General features: G+C 46.3%; 1 protein-coding gene across 1 annotated transcript in view; it reads right to left on the bottom strand.

The window, feature by feature from the left end:
• Window positions 1-2,624: 2,624 nt before the first annotated feature.
• The window catches only part of LOC134078416 (diacylglycerol kinase beta), a gene marked incomplete in the record, with an annotated part of 92,319 nt that continues 72,631 nt past the window's right edge, over window positions 2,625-22,312 (bottom strand). Inside the window, 4 exon segments of the mRNA XM_062534353.1 lie at window positions 2,625-6,919; window positions 8,011-8,071; window positions 9,370-9,490; window positions 20,872-21,073. Coding sequence (XP_062390337.1) covers window positions 6,821-6,919; window positions 8,011-8,071; window positions 9,370-9,490; window positions 20,872-21,073 — 483 coding nt within the window.

Below are 22,312 nucleotides of genomic sequence, written 5' to 3'. Positions count from 1 at the left end.
TACACACACAGTGCTTGTGTATTTCAAATTATATAGGCCTAGTTGCATAAAGCCATTCACGAGGGACATGGTGAGAAATAGCCTAGGATACAACTGGGGAAACAAGACAGTTTAGTTTGATGGGCCACATCCTCCTATTAGTGATGCAAATCTGAAATTGACTAATCTATCATTTGCACTATGTTGCAACTGATTCATTCTCAAATGAACGACCCTTTGAAAACGTTTTGAACTTATCATTAAATCAAATACTCTGATTTACTGCTATGATTACATTTTGTTACTTTGTCAGATTGAAGCAGATGATGAGAAGGGTGGGATGTTCCAGCCACCCTTATGAAGGTAATGGTGGCATTAAGGTCTCCTTTGAAAAACACTTATCAAAATAGATAGTGAGATAAAAGAAAATAGATACAAGATAAAGTCAGGCTGGAATGTATAATGGGGTACTTTGGAAAAACAGGATATAAAGCAATAGCCCACTCAGCACCATTTCAAACCACACTTTGCCGTTCACTGTGCTTTGGTGGGGGGGAAGGTTGAATTCCTCAGGGATGCCTGCACATGGTAGAAACAGAGCGAGGAGAGGAGAAAGTGCAGGAGCTCTGAGGAGCCTTGTTCACTGTGCCAGAGTCTGGGTCAGTATGACACCTCTTTCAAGTTGAGCCCTTTTCACTCGAGTAGCCTATATGGGCAAATCCACCCAGCACTCCAACCACGGACAATGCACCCCTGAAGGATCTCAGTGTTGTTGAACACAGCCTGAGAAGGTCTCTGAAGTGAATACAAAGTACCACACCCTTTACTGTCCGATAGCCACTGTTGTTTTACACACGCATATTTGTTTTAAATTGGAAGGTGCATGACTAATGCAAAAACGAAAAAACCCTGTATAAGTAACCACAAAGCACAAAGCTTGCCATGTATAAACGAACAAAGCTTGACATGTATAAATGCTTTGCCAAGAACAGTTAATGAAATGAGCAAAAGCATAAATCTAGCGCTTGTCCTGGGGCTATTGGTTGGCACCCAATAGGAGACGAGCCGTGACTTGTTGGCTATTAATAGCACTCAGACAGATAATTCCTACCCTATTATCTCACTGAACCCATGACGACTAGCTTGTGGTGCTTTGTGTTAAGATCCGTGTTGTATAACTAAATCCACCTCTTCTAACTGCCCGCTGGTAAGCTATAGTTGTTATCCATTGGGGGGTGGGGTGGTGGTGGTGGTGGTGGTGGTGGTGGTGGTGGTGTGTGTGTGTGTGTGTGTGTGTGTGTGTGTGTGTGTGTGTGTGGGGGGGGGGGGGTCATGATCACTGTCCACCAACATGAAATTGGCGCTGCTCGATACAGAAAAAGGAAAGTGTGTTTCCAGTAATGGTGGATCAACAAAGAAAGGCCAGTGTTGTCCCAAAACAATCAGCACGAACACTGTTTGGTAATAAATGATGCATGCAGAAAGTGGGCCCTTATACTCTTGCAGGGCTGCCAGAGGAGTGCCTGCCTCATGGAGGAGCAGAGTGAAAACATCCCTGGAAAATGTATCAGCCTGAGCCTCATCAGCTCACGCAGCGTGAGTCAAGCGAGTCGTCGTTTTTAAGTCCACCCTAATGCGCCCGTCACTGGTCTGACACCATTCCACTTCCCGATTAATCAGTATCAAGAAGGTGGTGTACAGTAATCACACGTTAACCCTATCCAGATAGGGGGCAACAGCACGCTCACAAGTGGGGAAAACAGATTTTAAAAAGCAGTTTATTTCCATTGCTTGTGACTGCCACACCTTAAAAGCTACAACAGGCCACTGTTAAACTTTTTTTTAAAAATTTGCTACATTTTTCTGCTATAGATTACATGTCTCATAAATTGAATTGATCTCCATTTCTGTTATTTAACTTCAGCCAAACGCAATGTGTTGTGGGTATTGTGATGGTGAGGAGCGCCTCAACATTTGTGTACCTTTGTCTTGTCTTGTCTGTGTCACTGCCATTTGTAAACGGTCACAGCTGAACTCTTACGTCACACTTAACAGTGTTGCCGTCTTCAGGATCATGGAGTCTTTGTGTGTGGAGGAGAAAGGCGTGAGTGACTTTGGCAAAAGGCCTCTGTGTTGACACGAATTTGGAGAGGCCTCCATCTTGTGCAAGTCATGTGTGCATGGTGCTAAAAGCCAGGAGTATTCCCCGCGAGAGCTCTTTATCATCAACATAAAAGCCTTTTATGGCGAGATTCAATTTAAAACAAATCAGTGTAAGTAACAGACAGTGGCATTGATGTGTGTGTGTGTGTGTGTGTGTGTGTGTGTCTCTCCGTGTGAGAGAGTGTGTGTATTTGTGTGCGTGCATATTTGTGTCTGTATTTGTGTCGGCGTGTGTGTGTGTGTGTGTGTGTGTGTGTGTGTCCTTCATGGACGAGAGGAGGACGCGTCCCCTCAGACCTTCCCAAAATGAACAGGCAGCAGGCAGAGTCAGTTCCGAACCTCTCCTTTTTATTCAATAATATATTTGTTTTGCCCATCAAAATAGATGCCAACAGCTAACAGGCAGCAGCAGAGGAGTCAGGGAGAGGACAAGGGGGTCTAAGCCCCCCCCACTCCACCTCCGCCCCTGCCCCCCCCCTCCCCACGGGCAGACCAGAGGGCTGTTGCTTTGTCCGTGACCCTTTGCTGCTTACACAGATGGACACACCACACAAACCCTAGTGGTGGGAAGAGGACAGAGGCGTATGCATACATGTAGTTAGAACATCACATTCAGGACTGAGGAGGATGACATTGGCCCTAAATGCATTTGTGCGACAGTGCACGACACTCAATACTGTTTATCTGCCCGAGACTAATAAGACGAGATAGAGTTGATGCTGTTGCTATGCTAGCCTACCATGCTGCTTCTGTAAGGGACTCCAGGCCAAGGTCGAATCGGTGGTCAGAGATTGGGAATGTAACAGTTCACTCTTGTGAGAGCTGGGGCTTATGGCTGCGTAGCAGGTGGGTGCATAACACCAATCTGCTTTTTGTAGCGATTTCGGACAAACTTTGTTCTACAAAAAGAATTACATGGGAAGATGTGTGCCAAGATGATGATATGATTGGGCTAACCTGATTGTTTGGGAGATGGTGCTGATGCGTTTTAAATGTGTGTAGTTGCTGTACTTGACGGTCTCTCAGAAAAGCAGCATGGCTTACTCACTGATATCCATTTGCATCGTTGTTATAAACAAGTAGAAGGAAAACATAGAGATGTCCACAGTCAGCAGACAGGGTGGTGGTGCGGCACAGACTCTGCGCACACACACACACACACACACACACACATACACACACACACACACACACGGGCACGCAACCACACATACACATGACGACTTCATGATTAGACGAGAAGAAATCAACTATTGTGGCTAATGGGTCTCCCAGCTCTCTAGCCTGACATAGTAATATGAGTACCAATGGCAGCTTCCTTGCAACACAGTGGAGTAACTCATCACTCATTTTTTCTCGGGCCTATTTCTATATTGCAAGTGACCTAGTGTCTCGAGGCAAAAAAAAAATGCTGTTTTTTCTTATACTTGTAAATTAAGGCTATCCATCATTGACATTGACAGAGACAACATGTAACTGGACAATGTTGGTGGCAAATCGAGCCTGATGGACACAAGACAGTTGGAAAGATATCCTAGACAGTTATTCGGTTATTGAGCAGATGGCTGCTTATTGACTCTTCTCCAAAAAAGAGGCTACTTAACACAAGCTCTGGGTGCAGTCTTTACAATATATAACATGCTATTGCATGAGCAATAAAAAAAAAATAACAAAAAAAATTACTCCGAATACAAAAGATGTGATTGATGTGCATAAGCTGATAGGGGTTGGCTAGGGGTGGTAGGGTGGGGGTGCAGGGAATAACGACAATCAGCGTGGTCTCTTCTCAAGCAGACATCTTGGTCTCCTTTGATTCAGCAGGCATGCGGTGGTGATAAAACCTCAGGTAAAATATAAACAAATATCTATATATACAGAACTATTCAAAATCATTCAAAACTGGTAACTGAAAAAGTAGCTGTAAACATGCACTCGTTCACTGAACCCGCCTCGCTTTTCGCTTTGATACCACAGGACTAGGTGACCAGGAATGTGACGACCCAACCACTGGCATGTGGCATTGCCTTGGGTCCACTTGCTTAATGTTACTAACATACTGAGCGTCACCCATGTCAGCTCCCGACAGAGCTGCTGATTACTTGAGGTGGCGACTTCAAAGGGAATCGTTTTAGTGGAGGGGACCGCCATGGCCACAGTGGTTATTATGGACTGGCTTTACGTGATTCCTGCGGCCCCTGACACAGCATCCTCGGTTCAGAGTAGTTAAAGGGAACAGGCAGAGGGGAGGGCGGGGTCTGGCACATCAGCGCTGTGCCAACCATCCGCCTCCTCTCAAAAAAGCCAAGTGTGGTTTCTCACTGGCAAATTAAATAAAAAATAATAATGGCCAGGAATATTTTGTTTAGAAATGCTCGATGCAGGCCTATTTCCATTTCTGAGTGCAAAAACCCAACAACATAGCAATTCTCAAGCGTGAAAATGTGGCTACCTCCTCCTCCTTACAAAGCACCTTGCCAAATGCATATGAGGACTGAAGGGGACCAATCAGCATAGACATGTGCCTGGCTATGACAGTCAGGCAGGTAATTGATTAAGTAACACTGTATTCTTTGAGGCTATATTACTGTACAATGCTCTACAAGTTATAAGATCAAACACATTCATATATATATATTTATATATATAATTATATATATATATACAGTATATATATAATTATATACACACACACACACACACACATATATATATATATATATATATATATATATGTAGGTATTGTATATATATATATATGCACACTTATTTTTCATAATACAAAAAGAGACTGTGTCTACACACATAGCACGTCTTGCAGTTGAAGGTTGACAATGATATTTTCAAAGGCTACATCAAATGGATACAGTAGAATCTGTAAACACCATTTTTTCCCCATCTCTCTGCCCCTTTGGAAGTCCGTTGGGCAGTTCATATCCCATTTCACTGATAAAAAGGTCACCGTGACAACGGTAATATTCAACCCAGGGTCGCGCATTGCCCGCCTTCCCCCCTTTCCATCGCAGCGGGGACTTGGGGCGACTCTTGACTGTGTGGCTTGACATTGCGAGCTGATGTTTTCTCAGTGCTGTTATTAGGAGTAGTGTTTCACGCGATTGATGCTCCCTGAAATAGGCGGTTAAATTTAGGCTGTCCGTGCGACAGTAAATTAAGCAACACCCATCCCCAGGGGGGCCGAGACTGCCTTCTGGTTCTGTGTTCTGGTAGACTGGGCTCAGAGTAATGATCCGTCCCCACGCTATCTCTGTGGGGAGAGATATGTTTCGAGGGGAAACAGTGGTATCCAGGCAGTGCTTGTTTTCTATGTTCATTTGGAGCCTATAAAAATGCATCACAGTAAGATTTTCTGTCTACAGAACAGCAGAGAACAACAGATGCCGACGTTAACACGGTTTTCTATGTGCGATGAGTCAGTAAGAAATTGGTGGCAATTGATAACAGATGGGCGAAGCCAGAAGCCTGTCGCTATAAAACCCGAACGTTTTCTGATGGCTTGTGTCGTGTGAAAGTGAATGCAAATGTAGCCCTGAGTCAACACTGGTCTATGATGAAGGGGCCCATGCACCGACTCCTGCAGCGACCTGACTGGGATGGTCCTCCAGCTCCAATGGACCGGCAGGAGATGACAGATAAGATCCGGTTACAGAGACGCCTTTGCGTTGCAAAACCCCTGGGTCAGCCACAGCGCGTTGCCTGGGGGTGGAACGGCAGATAAACCAACCAAACGCACGCCCCGGCCTGATGATGCTTAAGGAAACGCCGCCGCCGCCGCCGCCGCACCCCTCCCCATCGTAAACAAACTCCTCAATAATGAATGAGTTCCTCCATCTCTTTAGCGATAGCATGTAGCAGGATGGGGGGGGGTGCTCAGGCAGAGGCACTGGAGTGAGTGCTTTTGCGTTCGCCGATTCATTATTTATTTGGCTCCTCCAGGAGAGAGGAGGCTTGTTCTCCATCCCTGTTTAGGGGCCAAACTTGGACCCGCTATGACGTCCGCGAGGGCAGCATCCACTCCCAGTCCTGCACATTATCGTTTCCTTTTATTTGTGAGTTGGGTTTTTTTTTGGCTTCCTCTTTTTCTTCACTGTTCCACACTTTTTGTCCTTCTTTGGCAAACCATTTGAACTCTCTTTTCCCCCTCCAGTCCCTGCCCAATTACACTCTCTCTCTCTCTCTTGCTTTGTCCTTATGTCCCCCTTCCTTCCCTTGTTGTGTCTTCAGTGTCTTAGTATTGGCTGTAGTTTGTGAGGAACCTCTCTTAAGAGTATTTTCATGGCAAACTCTTGGTGAAGGGACGGGACATGAGGCTGTGGCAGGGCTGGGATGGCGTGGAGAGGTGGGAGGTGGAGGGCTGTTTGGGGAAGGGGGTTGGGGTGGTGTTGCAAGGCCTATGGCAGGACATCCAAAAGTTTAGATGCACAGGAAGTGGTCAAACGGACTGAACTGGTCTCCCATCGTCTACTCTAGAAAAACTCCAGGTCTTTTCAAATGTAGTCTCTTTCCATGAAGATATTCGTCATGTCTGTCCAAGTCTTCCAACCTCCAAAAGTTCAGGCGACTGAATTGATAGGCATTATGTTTTTTTCTGTGTGTACGTGTGTTTGAATATGTGAGTTTTTTTTATTGTGTGGGTGACTGACTCCTCCAACAGTTCTTCCTTTTAATCCCGACTCTTGTTACGCTTCTTGAAAAAGAAAAAGGGAGTCTTCTGGGGTGGACCAAACAACATGGGCACCTGGTTTTTATGGGTAATTCGTATCTGTGGCAAAACAGACAAAAAAAGATCATTAATAAATAAACAATTTGCCTTCAAAGGTCTTAAGTCTATGGATGATCATGTTCATGTTGCCAAACATTTCAAAACACAGGAGCTTAGGTAGGGAGCCTTAAACTAGATTTGCCATGTGCCCAATTGAGAAGCAGTGAGCTGACCTTGAATGTGGGACTAACCTCTAGCTTTGAACTAAGGCCTCTCTGCTCTGGTGTTAAGAGGTCTGAGATCATGAGAAAGAGGAGAAGCCACCATGCAACACACTTTTTTTTAAGCATTCTATTTGCACCAAAGCACTCTATACATATACTACACAAACACACACGCACGCACACACACACGCACACACACACATATATATATATATATTGCCTATACACAAATAAGATAGCTGTCGCTATGCACAGATGGAATCCTGTGTGCGTTTGTCCGCTCCTAATGATATAATCAGGCTGTGGTATGGGGTGACATGACGGTAATTTAATTAACTAAGCTCTTGCCATGAAGGCTTGTTGAAGCAAAAGAAATGAAGAGGGGGAAAAACGCAGAGTGAGAGAGTGAGTGAGAGCGAAACAGAGAGAGAGAGAGAGAGCAAAGGAGAGTCACAGAGAAGAGAAATGAGAAGTGCTATGGTTTTATTAGATTTCTTTCATAATCTATTACATGCTGTGGGTCTGCTGAACAACAGAGCTTTGTGCTTCCTGTCTGAGGTTCAGCAGATGGCTTAATGGCAGTGTCCTGGCAATAAATAAAAGACAGTAAAACACTGATCTCAATTATTCAGTCCCTTTGGGTCATGACCACTGGTGAACTAAGACAAATAAATAAATTAGTCATGTTGGATGTTACATAGGATGCTATGTTTCCCTTGCTGGAGTGGTAAAGAAAGAGTCCATACAATATTGTGGTTATGGACTTCATACCAAGGCAATGAACACACAGTGATCATAATACAGTATCTGTCCTGCACTCGACTGTAAGTCAGGCTGATTAAGTGAATAAATGTGAGGTGTTGAGGGAATTGCAGGAATTCTAAATTCTAAGTTCTAAGTTCTAAGCAGAAGAAGTGGGATGCTGACCGTGCATGGGGGCTGCATCCAGGGCTCGCCGTCGATCTGCATGGGGAGCAGGCGCGACGTTCTGTTTGGAGAGAGAGAGGGGAGAGAAAGAGAGAGAGAGAGAGAGAGAGAGAGAGAGAGAGAGGGAGGGAGGGAGGGTTGAAGGGTTAGGTCACAGTTTTTACACTCTGGAGGGGCGCGCAGGCACCCCTCACTCACACACACACTGTCCCAGGACGGGGGTTGGAGTGAACAGAGCTACCTTTGTTTCCCACGAGTCCCGTTCCCAGACAGGGCCTTCTCGCTCTCTAAACACACACATACGCTCTCTCACACACATACACACACAATTGTATACACAAACACACACACACACCCTGGCCCCCTTCCCCCAGCTCACAAGCGTGCACACACACATACACACACACACACACACACACACACACACACACACACACACACACACACACACACACACACACACACACACACACACACACACACACACACTTTATATTTCTTGTTTCTTCCTTCTCCCTCTCTTGCAGACACATACACACACACCATCGCAGACAAACGTACCCTCAGTCTCAAAGTTAGTTTAAACCCATCAGCCAAGTGACTGAGCAAACGAGACACACTGAGGGAGAACGGCAGCCATTAAAGCCTTCTTAATTTGAGTGTTTGCAAAAACGCAGGCATTCAAATGCTGGCTTCACTTGACACCAGCATACAGGTGAGCTTAGAGGAAATCATCAACCCCCCCCCGCCCCCGCCCCCCCCCTGCCCCCTAGTCTTCAGCCCAAACGTCTTAAAGGTCATTATGAAAAGCTAACGGAGCATGACGGCGAACGGGCAGGACAAACATTTGAAGTAACTCCTCTGATTAATGCCTCAGACTCCACATGACTACATTTCTCCAGAAAAAAGAAAGAAAAAAAAAAGAAGTCTGGCGAGCCAGCCAGTGTGTGTTCAGACATGCGGCAAACATCGTTACTCATGACCCTTGCAGGACGCGCGGCTGAGCGACCGGGCTCTTGTCAGGGGGGGGCAAAGGTCTGGCTTACTGGACACTGGGCTCAGCAGAAAAGGGGGCAATTGTTGTGTCACTGGGAGAGAGGGGAAAGGAGGGTGGGGGGCACTTTGGGCATGTGTCTGGGTGACCGAGCAAAAAGAGTGGTGTGTGTCTGTGTGTGTGTGTGTGTGTGTGTGTGTGTGTGTGTGTGTGTGTGTGTGTGTGTGTGTATGTGTGTGTGAGAGAGGATGTTTTTAGTATAGGTTTAAATATATTGCATTTCTTGTGTCCATGCATGTGTGTGTGTGTGTGTGTGTGTGTGTGTGTGTGTGGTGTACTGTATATGCTCAACAACAGCAACTGACCTGATAGTGACACTGGCACACTGAGCGAGCCGTCGGCCTGCACTCTTCAGCCCGGTGTAGATCTGTCCCATTTCAATGGCTCCTTCCAGACCCACCACCTCCAAGAGCTGGTCACTCACATCTACAGGAGCAGAAGAGACGTCAGCTTACAAATGGAACAAATGGAAAGCGACAGGGCTTGCAAAGAAAAAAGCAGAGGGAACACTTTAAATATTTAATATTATAGGGGGGGTCTGCAGAAGAGTGGATACAGGTAGGTAAGTGGAGGCTGGCATCTTTCTCCCTCCGTGACTCACGTAATCTGTTTTGTAGAACAAGGGGATGCGGATAGCTGTTACGTAAAGAAAGGCCTGATTCTTGGAAAATCAGCCCCTCGCTATCCCCAATACAAAAAGTGAGAGATTAAAATAACGTTGTTTTGACAAGGCTGCTTTTGCCGATGAAGCATGTCCTACTCTGCACTTGGGTCCAGAGCTGAGAGAAAAAAAAAAACAGCTGGTACTTTCTGCCTCCTCAAGCACTCCATCCATTCATTAACCCAAGCGAACTAATCATTGAAAAATGGAATGTGCTTGTGGGGGGGGGGGGGGGGGCGTAACCTGATGATCTCCATGATCCTGGAATACTATAAACAAAACAAGGAGGCACAGTTTTATAACAGCAAAAGAAGTCACGTGAAATGATTTAGGTCAGGAAATGTGACTGAAAAAAAAAAATGTCCCTCTCTCTCTCTCTCTCTCTCTCTCTCTCTCTCTCTTTCTCTCTCTCTCTACCACTCTCTCACTCTTCCATTCTCTTTTGCTCATGTTCTCTCTTTCTGGCTCAATCACTGACCCACATCCTAGCTTAATCTGTGAATGTTCTGAAGAGCTATTCAAATGATTAGCTTAGACCTGCACCTCTGCTGTCTACTACTCTGCATCATCAACAAGCCCTTTGCCTGCACCAATCCCCCGGCAGCAGCAGCAGCAGCAGCAGCAGCACGGGTCTCGTGCAGAACCTATTGATCCAAAAGCCATCATGGGTGTGATACGTGAGGCACGTGAGTGCCTCCACCACCACCACCACCTCCACCACCACCTCCACCACCACCTCCACCGCTACCACCACCACCACCACCTCCACCTCCACCACCACCACCACCACCACCACCACCACCACCACCACCCCACTTTCTCCGCCCGACTCCCTCACCCACGCATCCAGCTGTTCAGGCGGAGCAGGGCCTGGCACTGTTTATGTGACTTTATGGGGCCATAGGGGGGGGCGTGCTGCAATGTAAACACACTGACCAATTTCCCAATGTGGCCTGACCCAGAATAGATGTGCCCAGTGGCTTTCGCAGATACACAAGCAACCCCATTGGAGAGGAGAGGTGAGGTGGGGGTGTCAGTATTTTTGGTGTCGGTGCCAGTGGGGTGAGTGAGTATCAGCTTGTGCAAGGCTGCAAGGCGGTGACTTGGGACGTGTGGCCTGCCCTGAGACCGCGCGGAGTCTACGTTACAGGCTAAAGATGGAGATAAAGTTTTCGGGCCGCGTTCCAAATTCGTGTACCCTTCGAGAGTGTTTTCTGACAACAAACTGCTTCACATGTTCAGGGAGTCAGATGGCTCCTCCATATGGTCCACCGCCACACAGAGTAACAGGGTCGCATGGAGGAGACCAACGGGAGAGAGAGAAAGTTAGCTTTCTCTGTTTTTTTTTCCGCGGCGAGGCACGCGAAAGCTTTGAATATTACATTGTCAGAGGAAAGTAAGTTAGTGAGTCATCCGCATTTTAAATATTTCAAGATGGCAAATTTCACGGCACACATCACTGAAGCGCAAAGGACAATGATGCTTATCCATCCAGCGGCAGGGTTTCCACTGAGAGCTGAAATGAGGAGTGGTGGGTCTAGGTTAAGCGTTACCTAACAAAGGTGCTGCTGAACGCACGCATGAAGCACGCTAAAACGATCATCATCTCTACAGCCGTACAGCAGACCACAAAGCCCCAAACTCCCAGCCCAACTGATTTAACCACAGCACTAAGCGCTAACCTCAGGACATTTCCAAAGCTTTGCATTTCAACTTTATGCATGCATTTGTACAGTCATTTAATTTTGTTATTTCTTTAATTTATGTACACGAGAAGCCTTTAACTATAAGACCGACCAACAACCAACAACTATATTTTTGTCACTGTGAGGAGGGAAACAATTGTTAAGGCTGACTTAGCTGTGCTCTGTGATTGATAGGGGAATACAGCTATTTGAGCAGGCATGACTAAGACACCCTTGCCGTCAGGCTCTCACAATGGGTATGGCGCTGGTCAGATTGGCATGAGAGTGTGGTGGGATTTGCCCAAAGCTATTATGATACTCACAAACATATTTACATTCACAATCACACCAAACACAGTGGTTTTCGAAAAAAAAATCAAATCCGCATTTTTTTTTTTTTTGAAGACAGGGTAGGATTGAGAGCAATTAAGAATCAGAGCTATTTAAGGAGGCTTCCATGAGTCAGTGACCCAGAACACTGACACTATGGCCACTCTCTCACTGGCAATCAGACCTGCAAAGACCTGCCTGGAAATGTAATGTGAAGCTAGAGTAGTGTGTGTGTGTGTGTGTGTGTGTGTGTGTGTGTGTGAGTGAGAGAGAGAGAGAGAGAGAGAGGGGGAGATAGAAAAGCAGAATTATTGCTTCTCAATGCCATGTGAAGCTAAAGTGTGTGTGTGTGTGTGTGTGTATGTGGTTAAGAGAAAGATAGAGAGAGAAGCAGAATTATTGCTTCTAGCTCCTTCCTACACAATCAAAGTAAATCATCAAAGGCAAAAAAAAAAACCCTGAAAAAAAAGAGCAAAAGAACAAACAATCTGCCTTTGGCTTGGGTGGCAAGATAAGTGACTGTCAGCAACGCGCCTCCCTCCACTTTATTTTCATGACAATAAACGCCCGCTGCTCCTTTGGATCAGGGCATTTTTTCCCTCTTCTTCAATCGAGGCAGTGCTACTTCATCCCAGCAAGGCTGCAGCTAATAATAGACGGCTAACGCTCGCTTACATAACCCTGCCAGGATGCATTGTGGGCCAGAGAACCAGCCAGCGGAGTCGGAGTGGTGCAGGCAGTACGGTAGTGCCCAGGCAATGGGGCAGAGAATGAGGGGGGGGGGGGGGCGTCTGCCTCAGTCAGAACAATCATTTAATCCCACCAACATAAAACTAACATCCCTAAAGGCCTTGCATTTGATATTTGATGCGGTAGCTCATCTGACGTCAGTCCGAATTATCAACAAGAGTAATGGTCTTCACAGATGCGAGAGTATTTCTTGCATCTCCCTCAGTCAGAACAATCATTTAAACCCACCAACATAAAACTAACATCCCCAAAGGCCTTGCATTTGATATTTGATATGTGGTAGCTCATCTGAAGTCAGTTCGAGTTATCAACATGAGTTACGGTCTTCACAGATGCAAGAGTATTTCCATTTAAGGAGATCCTGATATTACAGTATGAAGATACTATGGGGATGTTGAATATGAAGAAGATACTATTGATTCTGTTGACTTTTAGTGCCTGTAAACAGAATCATTGATATTGTCAGAGCTTGCACCACATCCATGCTTGCAACAGCTAAGCGATGTAAGTTGCTTGCCATTCATTCTGGTGCCCTTGTGTGCCAAGACAGAGATAGGATAGGGGCTTGACAGGTCTTCCATCACCGTGTGTGTGTGTGTGTGTGTATGTGTGTATGTGAGTATATGTATGTGTGAGTGTGTGTATGAGTGTGTGTGTGTGTGTGTGTGTGTATGTATGTGTATGTGTGTGTGTACGTATGGGTGTGTGTATGTAGGAGTGTGTGTGTGTGTGTGTGTGTGTGTGTGTGTATGTATGAGTGAGTGTGTGTGTGAGAGTGTATGTAGTGTGTGTGTGTGTGTGAGTGTATGTATGTATGAGTGTGTGTGTGTGTGTGAGTGTATGTATGAGTGTGTGTGTGTGTGTGTGTCAGTGATGCGCGGGCTGATCCAAATCGAGCGGGCGACCGCGGTCACCCGCGGTCACCCGCGGTTATGGGTCAAGAAAAAATATTTTTAATGATATGCGGGTCATGTTTGGTCGGGTCGGTAAAAAAAATATGCCGTTATTTTTTTGTCATTTATATCGTAATTGTCTTTAGAAGAGAAAGACATAAGTTGCAGCATTCCCACTGAAACGCGATTCTATCCCCCACATTTTGTCACGAACATGTAGAAATGCACTTGTTGTTTCTGCGTAGACAGACCCTCGGCTACACTTGACATGCAGTTGTGTTCTGTTCTCAGAGCATATGCTTTCTTTGTCTATGATCTGCAGCTTTTTTCTTGAACTGCTGGCCTTGACAGAAAGTGGCAGAATCGGCTACTGAGCAGCGAAGTTGCCGATGCAATGCGTGCTTCTCAAGTCTGATAATTTGCAGCAAGATCGAATGGTATTATGGAAAGAAAAATAAACTAAAAGTTTCCCAAATCAGGAAATACTTCTTAATTTAATGTCATCAAGGCATATAGCCTACAATTGGTATGAGCATGCAATGTGCGTCCTTGCGCAACTTATATAGGCCTAGTGGCTCGTTGGAAAGCCCCACGTCTGCTCTTCCCCACGTCGTGCAATAAAGGTTTCGGAGCAATGACGCGCACTCAATCGGGCCCTATGGGTTTTGGTTTTTGTTTTGGTCCATTGATGAAGACGTTAATAAAGAGTTTCTTAATAATATTCTATGCCTGCATTTCATGCTTGGGAGAGCTTCAAGGCATTCATGTGAGGAACGGCTGAAACAGAATTTGTATAGGAAAATCCTAGGCTAATTATGTTCAATCTTGAGTCAAATAGCCACATTTTTGGATGAATGCTGACACGGAACAAAAAAAAAGGTAGACTAAATGCATGTTTCCCAAATTCTGAGCAATTATAGGCTATATATAATTAGGCAATATATATTATTGTTTTACATGCATATGAGATACCAATTTTGCGTAGCTCAATGACGCTACGACTAGTAAGACTACGTTTTACAATAAGCGGGTCGGGAAGCGGGTCGGGTCCTGTATTTCAATAATTATTTTTTGCGGTCCGAGTTGCGGTCGGGTTAGTTGTAAACAGCGGGGCGGGGCGGGTCGTTCAGACACGTACCCGCGCATCACTGGTGTGTGTGTGTGTGAGTGTACATATGAGTGTGTGTACTGCATGTGTGTGTTCTCTCTTCAGCGCCTCAGTGGGCACGGCTGCCGTTGTCTCTGGGCGTCTGGAGTGATGGCAGATGGCTGGGAGGACCTGGTGAGGGTGGAGACGCCATGCTGGAGGTGTGGGGGCGGCCCTGGCTTGGCGCAATGACAGCACACACACACACACACACACACACACAACGGAAAGAGAAGGAGAGAGGAGAGAGAGGGAGATAGAGAGAGAGGAAGAGGAGAGAAGGAGATGAAGAGAAAGAATGAAAGAGCAAAAGCGGTAGTAAGAGAGAGAGGGAGGAGACGAGGAGAAAGAAAGACATAATGAGATAGCAAAAGAGGTAGCAAGAGAAAAGAGAGAAAGAGGGAGAGAGAAAGAGAGAGAGAGGGAGAGAGAGAGAGGGAGAGAGAGAGAGGGGGGGGGGGCACAGGTGGCGATGCAACCAGTGTGGTGTGGCTGTTTTCTCTCCAGGTACTCATCCTTGCTGTCAATATCTTTGTCAAAGTCGCTCCAAATGAATCACGGGTTCGCCACTGAGCTGATGGGCCGGAGCCAACGCCTGCACAGCGAGCTGCACTCCTGCGTGTAATCAGACGTGTCGCTTCCTGCACCGCTCCTGGAGCACTGGCTAAGGTCAGGCGCTCTGGCAAGGCACATCTTTTTGTCGTGCACAAGAAAAACAATATTTTATTATCACACTGGCAGTACTTTTTCAGTGGCACAGAAGGTTAACCGGTCAAAAGATTTAAGGTAATTTAACTGCCAGTAATAATAATAATAATAAAAAAACCGAAAGGAAGTTCTAACAAATGCAAAATGGCAAGTCCTCGAAAAAAAAGCCTGTCAGTTTCTCATTAGTCAGCATGCACTTTTCCACTAAAATGACGCCGAGTAAAAAACCAAGCAGCGACATGAGACCCAGCGAGCAGATGGATGGATGGCAGCTCCTCTTGTGTTCAGTATGAGGCAGGAGGGTCAGGGATCAGCGAGAGGTCTTGGCTAAGCAGCTCTGCAGGGAGCTCACTCTCATGATCCCTCTCTCTCTGTTCACATGATCCAAAACGCTTGGCCAGAGAGCTTCCTTTCTTCCCCTAGTCATGTTCTCATGCCATTCAGATATAAAGCCTCTTCTCACAACAGCAACAAACAGGGCCGTCACACATCGTCTCACGGGAAGAAAAAAAAAAAAGCTTTTTTATTTTTTTTTTTCAAGGGGGATGAAGGACGCTTGTAAAGCGCCGTCCGTTCTCCCAAGAACCAACAGAAGACCCCCTTTACGTGGCCTCAGCTGACCAGAAAACATCGGCGGAGGGTGCCAAGCGATCATGAGGAACCCGGGCCTTCGTCTGAATGGTCCAGTTCCCACAATCCTCTCTGGGATGGGAGGGGAATTTGTTCTATTTCTGTTGCCTGAGTGTCACATTGTGTTTTTTTTTTTGTTTGTTTGTAGCAATATGAGCACAATAGCTTTGCCTCCCCTGATGCCGTTTCCTAAAATAACACGGAGGGTGCGGAGACAGCTGCTAAGAGCAGCAAAATTGAACACATTCTCCAGGCAGTATTTTTATACACTGCAGGCAACACACAAAAATCCACCGAAGAAGATAATGGAATCCGAAATCAGGACCAGTCCGAATTAATGGCCATTGCTTTGTATCGTGGAGAGAAATTCTGTCCAATTCCATTGCCTATACCTAGCATTAACCACATGGTTTATGGCGCTCTGTTCAATAAGATAAGATGAACTTTATTGTCCCAGAAGGAAATATTTGTCTTGGGCATTACAGTGCTGCATACAACTGCTTGTCATAAAAACAAAACACCAATTCACGCATACCACATAGACAACAGATTGGAATGACAGTGGGCACGGCAGACAATCTACACTGCCGAAATGTGCTTTTTGTTAACACTGTTTTCAGATGCTCCATTCCAATGAAAGAGCACTCTCTCACTCTAGCACTGTCTGCTAGCTGCCTGCAACAAAGAGCTAACGTTATCCCTCCTGACTTTTGAGTGTTTCAAGCGTGCACTTTCAAAACACATTATGGCTGCAGGGCTTTTAACACCCGACATCGATCGCCACTGTGCTTATTGGAGGGTTTGTCTGCCCCTTTGCCCTTAAGTGCCGGGGAGGTTTGGACAGAGCAAGCTTCATCCGTAGACACAGTGTCACCCAGAACCTGAACCAATGGACGCTGAAGAGGGTGGACATACTGGGGCTGAGTCTAGCCTGGATGGATTGCATTAGCTGTAACACCACAGAATTGAAGGCACAATCTTATCACAGCCGCGGCAAACAACTGTGAAAAACAATTAGGCACTCGCAGGCAGGCCAGTCGAGACAAGAGGGGTCTCGGTGCACCTACACACACACACACACACACACAGACACACACACACACACACACACACACACACACAGACACACACACACGCACACGATCACGCAAACACAACACACAAACTCAAATTCTGTGTGTGACTGGCTCGTGGTCTCCCTCTCCCCTTCGTACTCTCCCCCTATGAAACCAGAGACGTCCTTCTCCGCATTTCTTTTCCGAATGGGATTAGCAGGAGGAGCTAATTTAATAAAGGTTAAACCCTGTGGGATAACTCCACAACAGTGGATTCCTTCACACACATACACACACACACACACACACACACATGCACGCACGCACACACATATACACACACACACACACACACGTTGTTGGCGACAAGGCAAAGCATGCACGCACATACTGATGGACAAATGGGTGCCACTAGGGCTGTGCTGTCAGGATAAATGCAAAGCTATAATCCTTGTTTTCTCATTTGCACGTAAATATGTGCACACAAACACATACACACACTAATACGCCAACAGACAAACTGACACATACGATGCACGCATGCAAACTGACACGTATGACACACGCATGCAATCACACATACACACACATGTGCGTGCGCGCACACACACACACACACACACACATACATAACACACACTCACACATAGGCACACAACAGATAGAATATATAATCATTCATTAAGTGGGTTAGAGCAAACGCCTGGGTCATTTCTCAGAGAGGTGAGTCATGACCTGACAGCTTAAAAGCCTGGCTGATCAATCGGCCTATAGGGTGAAACAAACACATAGGCTAGCACTCATTCTATAGGAGGACAAACATGCCTCCACAACCAACAACAGGCACCAGAAATAACGGGAAGCTAAATAGGACAGCAATACATTGGTAAGGGAATAGGATACACATTTAGAAATTTACTTTATTAAGATCTAGCTATAGTTTCCAGTGGCCAGTGAAAATCAGTGCAAAAACTCACAAATGAAATCCTTAACTAACGTATCCCCTTTCCAACGAAAAGAAATTAACGAAAAGCATCCTTTTCATCAGTTTCCATCAATTTCACTTCACTCTTACTCTTGTGTGTCAGAAGCAACGTTAAAGTAAAAATTACAACACTGTCATGAACGTGTCATAAACATTATAAACAAGCCATAAACCTTTATGACATAAGCTTCTGTCAATAAGTGTCATTCTATTTAGGGTTATAGGGTTAAGGTTCATGTGTCATGACAATGTCATGTGACTCTTATATACATGTAGATACCTTCAAGTATCTTGAAAGTGTTACCAAAAAGAGAGAGAAAAGAGCAAAACATGAAAAAGCAAAGCTGCTTGCCATAGTGAACACGCTAACATTGCCCTGGGTGTGATTACCGCCAGGCAAGCAGTTTCAACAAAATAAAGCCCTTCATTCAAGGTGACACGGCACTGGGTTAACCTGCCTACTGTGTGCACACATGCGTGAAAGTTCATGTGAGTGTACGCGTTGCAATCGGCCAGTGCATGTGACGCCAGAGTCTGAATGCTGTGTGTGTGTGTGTGTGTGTGTGTGTGTGTGTGTGTGTGCGCACGCGGGTGTTTTTGTGTGTGTGTGTGTGTGTGTGTTTGTGTGTGTGTGTGCGCACGCGGGTGTTTTTGTGTGTGTGTGTGTGTGTGTGTGTGTGTGTGTGTGTACATGTGTGTGTGTGTGCTGTGCACGTGGGTGTTTTGTGTGTGTACATGTGTGTGTGTGCGTTTATGTGTGTGTGTGTGTGTGTACATGTGTGTGTGCCTGCACTGAGGGATAAAGTAATCAATCTCCACGGGTGGGAGTTCAAAGGGGAACGCTCCTCTCTGTTTCTTGTCCTGTAAATAGTCCTCCATTTTTGACATTGTTTGCTCCCGCTGCTAAATCCATTGTGCGCTGGGGGGCGACGGGGGGCTAACGAGTGATTGACAGCGCGGGGAGGCAGCAGGAAGCGTGCGTCGGAGCGAGCTACCGACCTGGGCCCTCCGGCAGCTAATGCAGCGAGTTTAGGATCAGAGCAGAGTCGAATATCGCTGCCTGGAGGCCAGTTAAAGATTACTAATATGAGTCACACAGCTGGCAGCGCCCTCCCCCCTCTCTCTGTCTCTGTCTCTTTCTCTCTCTCTCTCTATCTCTCTCTCTCTCTTTCACTCTTTCTTTATCCTTCCCTCCTCCCTTCATCCCTGCCCTTTTCTCTAGTTCAGTAGGGCCCGGGGATCTCCATGGAAACTGGTTCTTTTCAATGCTCGTTTCAGAGAGAGAAAGAGAAAGAGAAAGAGAGAGAGAGAGAACAGAGTAGAGGCCCGAGGAGGACAAAATGAGATGTGGAGAGATTGAAGTGAGAAGAAAAGTTAGAAGAAAAGACACAGCAAGAGCGTGGTGCTGCAGCCAGACATCTCAGGAGAAGGGAGGGTCTAAAAAACACAGGAGAGCATCAATCTCACTGTTCACATCCCCACTAACACTGCCCCCCCCCCCAAACCCCAAAGAAAGAAAAAATCCTAAGAAGATATTACTGTGGGCTTACACATTACACTGACAAATGGAAATAAATGGCTCACTTTAAGACAGCACACTTGGAGGTGTGTGTGTGTGAGAGGAGGGGGGGGGGATCAGCAGTACGGAGAAGCCAGTGAGTCATCACAAAAAAAAAGAGAAAGCGAACCTAACTGAGACAGATGAGTGGATGGAGAGACAGGTGGATCGCAAAAAAAAAAGCGGAAACGATGGTGACAGTGAGAGGTAGGAAGAGAGAGCAGGAGGGGGAGTGAGAGAGAGAGAGAGTTGGTCCTATTTTTGGTGTCATCCTCCTGTCCTTTACCCTAGTGAGGAATGGAGGAGGGAGAGAGAGAGAGAGAGAGAGAGAGAGAGAGAGAGAGAGAGAGAGAGAGAGAGAGAGAGAGAGAAAAACAGATCCCTGGAGGACAGCGGGGCCCAAGGGCTCAGCGCTGGTGTTGGAGGTTAATGCCGGCCAGCGTGAAACAGCTGTTCTCTTGAGCCGACCTTGGGCTTGGCTCCCGAGAGCCAGGAGCAGAGCTGCGCGGTGCGGCACGGCACTGCCCTAAAGGCACACGGGATTTGGACATGACCATAGCGAAGCTGACGGCCGCTGTCACATTAGGAGAAGTCAGTCCAGGGGGGGCTTGGGATGGAGTGCATGTCAGTATGTGTGTGTGTGTGTGTGTATGTCAGGAAGGGGGGGAGGGAGTCCTGAATGACCGATCCCTTCTCCAAAAGGACACATGCTTTGCTGAGTGTTGATGTGGGTTGCCATGGCAACGTGGGCCTCGCTGGCCTCTGCTGACGGACGCTGACGGGGGGATCGGCTGACGTCTTCACCGTGCCTTTGCGCTCCTATGAGCACACTCATTTCGAGGGGACATTCCTAAATGGCAGCCACAACAAGAACCCTGGCCGGTGGAGACAGCAAGTGATCCCCGGGCTCTTCTGAAGTGAGTCATGTTCGTTCGTAATTGCACAAGCACAAGAGGAAATGACCTCACGGTGTGTGTCGACATGACTCAAGAAAGAGTATCACTGTATGAATAAAACTAATTCATTAATCGTAGTGCTTCCTGGAAGGCTAACTCCCCCTTGATGTCAATAAAGAAGACCAAGACCTAGATGATACCAACAGTATACTGTACATAGACAGTAGTGTATGTTCAGGAACTCAGGAACTTCAAGGACTTCAATATGACAACATTGCAGACCTTTTTCACAGCAGCAAACATGAAAGAGTAAGGCAAGCATAGGCTTTACTACTTACATACTTACAATTACATGAAAGTCCAAATGGAAGTGTAGCAGAATCAGAACTTTAATTAATGTCATTGGTAACACCTGGGGGCTTGCCATGTATTTAATGTAAAAAATGGCGGCTGTGAACAAGGCCCATAGTGCAGAACCCAGAACGTCCCTCCCATTTGAGAACACTCACCCTGGCTGCAGAACTTGAGCTCCTTGACGTCGGTGACGGTGATCGCCGGCATCCTCTCCGGCGCCTTCTTGCTCATGCGGTTGTAGTTCCGCCTCTTCTTGGTCTCGCCCCACAGGTTGGAGCCGCCGTGCATGCTGGGAATGTTGAGCACGGCAATGCCCTCCAGAGAGGTGTTGCTGAGGTCTAGGACAATGCCATCGCACTGAAAGGGAGAGCACACATGTGAGTGTGTGTGTGTGTGTGTGTGTGTGTGTGTGTGTGTGTGTGTGTAAGAGAGGGAGAGAGAGAGAGAGAGAGAGAGAGACAGAAGGAGAGACAGAGAGCTAAATGGAGAAAATGTATCTTTGTAAAAGTCAAATGCTACTTTGAATTAAAATTTAGCATCAGACATCACCCCAAGACGATTTTAAGAGGTCAGCAACATAAGCACCAGTGTCTACTCATAAGAGACACAGACTTTTGCCCCCCCCTGCAAGTCGGCCATGTTGGTTGGCCCAGTCTCTTCAGCAGCCAGTCTCACAGTCAGCGCACTTCAAATGACATCTGTGAAGCACTTATGGCCTGGCTGCCTATGACAAGAAGCACACTGAGAGCGCCTTGAGTCCTCTAATTACATGATTTTGAGTATATCTCCAGAGCCATGTCCTCTAACTACAAATTCATAAACATGAATGAAAGATGATGAATCTCATTTTGGGGGTGGAGGATCCGCCTGGCAAAAACCGAGGTCAATGGGATTTGGCACAGTTATGAGCTTGGATGTATTTAGAAGCATCTCCTCTAATTGCTACCCAGCTGTAGCAATCAGGTCTCGTGAGTCGTTAGACGTAGTAGAGCTTTAGCCGCGGGGATATGATTAAAAAAAAAAAACACGGAGTTAAATCTTTGCCCGGGGCAAATTCCATTTCTATTTCCGCTTTCACTAAAATATTGCTTTTTAATATCAAAGAAATGCTGTGAATAGACACTAGACACAGTATGAACAACTGGATTGGGAACAACCCATCAGGGTCAACCCTGAAAAAACAACCACCATGTAGCCTATGATCAACTGTCACGTTTCCTTAAAAAACAAACACGGACAGGCAAGCCTGTTTTTTGGAGGGTCTGTTTTTAGACTGATGGAGGTTTCCACCAGCTTTATGCTCCCTCTCCTGTGCAGGGTCAAACCACACCGGGTCCATCTCCAAACACGCCCTTTGTGTGTTGTTTCAACATGAGACAGGCACCCAGAGTGCCAACACGCACCAGTGGCCTAGCTAAAGAACTAGAATCACTTTCTGCGTCTATCCATTAATCAGTCAACGTATTATCGGCCGCGATGTGAATTTGAGACTGATGGCAAGTCTGGGGTTTTGTAATTATGCACAGAAATGGATGGCCTGTCATTGGACAGTATATCGAATTAGTCATTCTAAAAGGCTGTGTGGTTAATGACTGG

The sequence above is a fragment of the Sardina pilchardus genome, chromosome 4, assembly GCF_963854185.1.
Source record: "Sardina pilchardus chromosome 4, fSarPil1.1, whole genome shotgun sequence".
Lineage (NCBI taxonomy): Eukaryota > Metazoa > Chordata > Actinopteri > Clupeiformes > Clupeidae > Sardina > Sardina pilchardus.
This window is presented reverse-complemented; position numbering and strand designations above follow the sequence as displayed.